Genomic DNA, 6002 nt, shown 5'->3' with positions numbered 1-6002 from the left:
GCGGAAAATTCGACTATTTAGATACAAAATGAATTTTTTTGTTGAAAAATAATATTTTTGGGTTGAAAATTCAACAATTTCTTTAATTTTTTCCCTTTCTTGACTGAAAAATCTTTCTTGGTGGAAAAGCCAACTTTTTTTTTGAAAATTTGTCTTTTCGGTTTGAATATTCTTCTCTATGGTTTAAAAAAATAATATTTTCGGATTGAAAACTCCACTGTTTTGTAGAGAGTTAAAAAATTTGATTAATTTTTTTTTCATGACAGAAATATTTTTCTTGGTGAAAAATTCAATTCTTTCTAAAATTAATCTCTTTGATTTGAATATTCATCTTTCTAGGTTGAAAAATCATATTTTCGGATTGTAAATTCAACTTTTTTGTAGAAAGTTCGTCTTGTTGGTTTGCAAATTCAACAATTTGATTAATTTTTTTTTTCTTGACTGAAAAATCATTCTTAGTCGAAAACTTAACCCTTTTGTTGAAAATTTGTCTTTTTGGGTTCAAAATTCTTCTTTGCAGGCTGAAAGTTCCGCTATTTAGATAAAAAAAGAAATTTTTGATTGAAAAATAATATTTTCGGGTTGAAAATTCAACAATTTCTTTAATTTTTTCTCATTCTTGGTGGAAAACCAAACTTTATTTTGAATTCATCTTTTTGGTTTGAATATTCTTCTTCACAGTTTAAAAAATAATACTTTCGGATCGAAAATTCCACTGTTTTGTAAAAAATTAAAAAATTTGATTACATTTTTTTTTCATGATAGAAATATCTTTCTTAGTGGAAAACCCCTTTGTTGAAAATTTGTCTTTCTGGGTTCAAAACTCTTCTTTGTAGGCGGAAAATTCCACTATTTAGTAGAAAAATAATATTTTTGGGTTGAAAATGCAACAATTTCTTTAATTTTTTCTCTTTCTTGACTGAAAAATCTTTCTTGGTCAAAAACTCAACACTTTTATTGAAAATTTTATCTTTTCGTGTTAAATATTCTCCGCAGGCTGAAAATAAAACGACTTTCTTGTCAATTCGTATTTTTCGAATAAAAATTCATTTCCTCTCGTAGAAAATCCATCTTTTTTTCATTAAAAAATCACCTACTGTGTCGAGAATTAAATACATTTCGACGAGAAATCTTAGGAATATCGTAAACACCTAAATTAATTTCACCCAAAATCATTCAACGCCCCATCAATTGGAGATCATTTCGGGCTGTGAAGTCTGTAATAATAATTAGTAGCGAAATCAATTGGCCATGTTATTGATTCAATGAAAAAAATAAAGAAAAGAGAAAAAAAAAGAAAAACAACAGCCATGCTATGGAAGCTTGCCTTCATCCGTCGTCTCGGGCAATGGAATCGCTTTCTTGAGCCACCAATGTGCGTAAAGTCCCGAGGTGTAAACTTGCTTTCCCTGAGGATGATCCCCACTCTCTGTTCTCTCTCGAGCCTCGCCTCGATGAACTCTCTTCCCCCTTTGATGCGAGGCCGGAAAACCCGGTTGAGTGAAGCGCTTTTGCCTCATCTCATCGGGGACAATTTCGGAAAAACCGCCAGCACTCTCATCCAGTCTGTCCGATTCAAACTCAAAGTCCTCCTCCCGCAGAGTCTCATCATTTACAAAAATCGGCTCACAATTAACACTCGTCGAGTCGGCCAAATTCCACCTGGACACAACCGTATTAAAATCGAGCGCCGCTGACGAGACAGAACTTTCCCGCGGTGTCGAACCGAACGGCGAACTACAAATACACTGATACTCAAATTTCTTCTCGTCGTTTTCACTCCCACTGTGCGATGTCCGAACCGGGTCCGCGTATTTTCCCCGACAGTAGGACGACGATTTATAGGAGGAGTTGATCTCGGATGAATTAAAGTGACAACTGTCAGCCATCCCGGAATCCGAAGAGCGAAGACTCGCGGTTGGCATTAATCGCGACTCGGCAGCCATCTCGTGGAAAGATTGCGACAACTCGTCACTCGCCAGATGCCTCGTCTGGTCCAAGGATCTCCAATTTTTCAGCTCGTCCTCGCCAAATTGGAGATTCACGGCTTCCGTCAAATTCTCGTTGTCGCGAAACTGCGTCGCGTCGAGATTCGACTGGAAGCATTGCGAAGATGTGACAGTGGCCGGTAAACTTTTGCTGGCTTCGAGGGAGAAACGATCGTCGCGACTTTCCGAATTTTGGATCGCGAGTGAAGCCGAACTGGTCGGCGGGAGCTGGACCTTTTGCGCTTGGAGGGGAGTGTCTTCGACGAGAACGTATCGAACGTCAAGCAGCAGTGTGGATTTGTGCAAAGATCGCTGCTTCTTTGTTTCGACGTTGTTTCTCTCATAACTGGAAGCTAGTGAACTAGTTTCTGATCGGTAGTCTTGACTGTTTCTGGGATAAATATTGTAGGTGACGGTGCATTTTCTCATCTTCACGTCACTCAGATCGGGCTTATAAATGTATTGCAAATAAAGAAGTTTCTTCATTAATTCGGGATGGATTATCTTTTTCCGCACGAGTCTGGCGTAATAGCGCGATAGTCGCGTGAACGGAGGATGGGTGCAACTCACATGCGGCATCAGTGTCGGCGTGCGCAAGAGACCGAGACCCTGCTCTTGCGAGAGAAGGTCGATCCACTGTTGCCGATCCTCTTTCTGGGTGCAGAACACTGTTATGTTCTCGATCATTGGACCTGGATAAATAGTATTAAGGAGAAGTTTTTTTTTCAATTGAATAAGAAATGGAAATATTAATTCTCCCATCAAAATAAATAAGCAGGGTGGCGATTCAACGGAGGATGACAAATTCATGGTCATTTCCCAATTTTTCAATTTTATTCGGTTAACGCTTTCACGGAAACATTTGTTTTGATTATTAAAGTTAACAAAATTCCTTTCGGCAAAACGACTAATTTTTAAAATCAAGAAAAAATACTTTTAAAAATATATATAATATAGTTAAAAATATTTTTAACTTGAAAAGACCCATTTTCAACTTCAAATTGAACAGTTAAATTTTCAGTCAAAGAAATTAATTTTTAACCAAACTGATGAATTTTCAACTAAAATGGTAAATATTTAACTGGAATACTTGAATTTTTATCAAAAAAGAAGAATTTTTAAACCAGAAAATTAACTTTTAAAGAAAAAGATAATTTCCTACAACAAAAAGATTTTTTAACAAACCACGTGACTTTTAAACGAAATAATTAGATTTTCAATTTAAAAAAAAACATAAGTTTATCCAAAATGTTCAATTTTTAACTAGAAAAGATCCATTTTCAAATACAAACTCAACAGTTAAATTTTCGGTTACCGAAATTAATTTTTAACCAAACTGAAGAATTTTCAACTAAAATGATAAATATTTAACTGGAATACTTGAATTTTTATCAAAAAAGAATAATTTTTCAACCAGAAAATTAACTTTTAAAGAAAAAGATAATTTTCTACAACAAAAAGACTTTAACAAACCACGTAACTTTTAAACGAAATAATTAGATTTTCAATTAAAAAAAAGACATTATTTCATCCAAATTGTTAAGTTTTGAACTAGAAAATATCCATTTTCAACTACAAATTGAACAGTTAAATTTTCAGTTAAAGAAATTAATTTTCCACTAAAATGATGAATTTTAAACCACAAAGATGAATTTTCTACTAAAATGATAAATATTTAACTGGAAGACTTGATTTTTCAACAAAAAAGATGAATTTTTAATTATGAAGATTCATTCTCTATCAAAAAATACAATTCTTCAAGAAAGTACATGAATTTTGAACGAAATAGTTGAATTTTTATTTAAAAAAGACAAATTTTCAGCCGAAACGTAAAAATCGAAACTAAAAAAATAATCATTTACAATCGAAAATGAAATGGGAACATTTTTAATTTAAAAAGTTAATTTTAAACCAAACATTAATTTTTCAACTAAAACCATGAATCTTCAACTGACACAGTTAAATTTTCAAAAAAAAAAATGAATTTTGACTAAAAAAGGTAAATTGTCCACCAAAATTTAAATGAATAAATTTCCAGTTAAAAAATAATGCTTAACTAAATAGATGAATTTTGAACTTTAACTATGGAATTATAAATTGGAATAAATTGAAATTACAGTTTAAAAAAATTACTTTCAACAAAAATAAACTGACTTTAAAATAAACTATAAAAAAATCGTTACATTTTCAAGCTAAGTAAGGATCATTCTAAACATCCTTTAACAAAATAGAGCAAATCATTGCAAAATAAATGAATATAAAAAAGAATACTTAAATTTCTTAACAAAAAATATTAATTTCCAATAAAAAAAAATGAAACAGTTAAACTGTCAGTTAAAGAAATTTATTTTCAACGACAAAAAAACGGATTTTCAACAAAATAGTTAAGTTTTCAATCAAAGCAATTAATATCCCAATAAAATTATGAATCTTCAACTGGATTATTTAAATTTTAAAACAAAAATATTAATTTTGTACAAAAAGAAACAAAGAATTTTTCAACAAAATACATGGATTTTAACGAAATAGGTGAATTATGAATCAACGGAGAAAATTTTTTAAACAAACAGTTGAATTTCGAACTAGACGAAAATCAATTTTCAACACAAAATTGATGATTTTCAATACCCGATAATTTTCCGGGCAATTTTTTCCATTTTCTCGGTCAACTAAAAGTATCATATTCATGTTTTCCAATGAAAAAAAAATTCATTTTAATTCATCACGTTCATTACAAACATCCTTCAACAAAACAGAGTAAACAATTCAAAAATAAATGAATTTTGAAACAAATACTTAAGTTTCAACTAAAAAATTACATATTTTAACAAAAAGTGAAATATTTAAACTTTCAGTTAAAGAATTTAATTTCCAACAATGTAAAAAACGGATTTGCACCAAAATAGTTTAATTTTAAATGAAAGTGATAAAATTCCCAATAAAATTATGAATCTTCAACTGGAATCGTTAAATTTGAAACGAAACACAAAATGAATTTTCACCTAAAATTATGAATATTTAACTGGAACACTTGAATTTTCAACCAAGAACATTATTTTTCTGCCAAAAAATAAAATTCCTCGACAAAATACATCAATTTTGAACAAAATAGTTGAATTTTTAATCAAAGGAGAAAAATGTTCAATCAAATAGTTGAATTTTGAACTAAAAAAAAATCAATTTTCAACAGAAGATTGAAGATTTCAAATTCACGGTAATTTTCCGGTCAAGTTTTTCGATTTTCGCGGTCCACTAAAAGTATCATATTCATGTTTGCAATCAAAGTGATAAATTTCCAAATAAAATTAAGGATCTTCAACTTGAATCGTTAAATTTTAAACCAAATGATGAAATTTCAACTAAAATTATGAACATTTAACTGTCATAATTCAATTTTCAACCAGAAAGATTCATTTTTAATCACAAAGATCATTTGTCAAATAAAAAGATTAATTTTCCACCAAAAAATACAATTTTTAATTAAGGAAGACAAATTTTCAACCAAATAGTTGAATTTTAAACTAAAAAAAAAACAAAATAATTTTAAACCGAAAATGGAATAGTAACATTTTTAGTTAAAAAAATTAAATTTAAACCAAACAAAAGAGTTTTCAACTAAAACAAACTTAATTAATTAAATTTCAAGTTAAAAAATTATTATTTAACCAAACATATGAAGTTTTTAATTTAACTATGGAATTTTCAATCGGAATAAATTATATTTTCAGTTAAAAAAAATTACTTTCAACAAAAAGACCCATTTTCAACTAAAAATTGAAGAGTTAATTTTATTCAAACTGATGAATTTTAAACAAGAAAACGAAGTTTTAAGTGAAATTTATTCATCCTGACTGGTGAATTTTTAACTAAAATCATGAATCTTCAATTGAAATAGTGGAATTTTTAACATCAAATTAAATTTCTTCTAAAAAAGATAAATTATGAATCAAAATTTAAATAATTAAATTTTAAGTAAAAAAAATTATCGGAATATTTAATAATAATAATAAAAAA

The 6002-nt window shown here is 29.4% G+C and overlaps 1 protein-coding gene across 1 annotated transcript in view; it reads right to left on the bottom strand.

Moving 5' to 3' along the window:
- LOC117183058 (rho guanine nucleotide exchange factor 7-like) overlaps window positions 1–6002 on the bottom strand; it is a 44439-nt gene that overhangs the window by 18673 nt on the left and 19764 nt on the right. Inside the window, exon 9 of the mRNA XM_033376213.1 lies at window positions 1328–2680. Coding sequence (XP_033232104.1) covers window positions 1328–2680 — 1353 coding nt within the window. The remainder of the gene's footprint in view (window positions 1–1327; window positions 2681–6002) is intronic.

The sequence above is a fragment of the Belonocnema kinseyi genome, chromosome 2, assembly GCF_010883055.1.
Source record: "Belonocnema kinseyi isolate 2016_QV_RU_SX_M_011 chromosome 2, B_treatae_v1, whole genome shotgun sequence".
Lineage (NCBI taxonomy): Eukaryota > Metazoa > Arthropoda > Insecta > Hymenoptera > Cynipidae > Belonocnema > Belonocnema kinseyi.
Note: the sequence above shows the minus strand (reverse complement) of the source record. Positions and strands in the feature narration are given on the sequence as shown.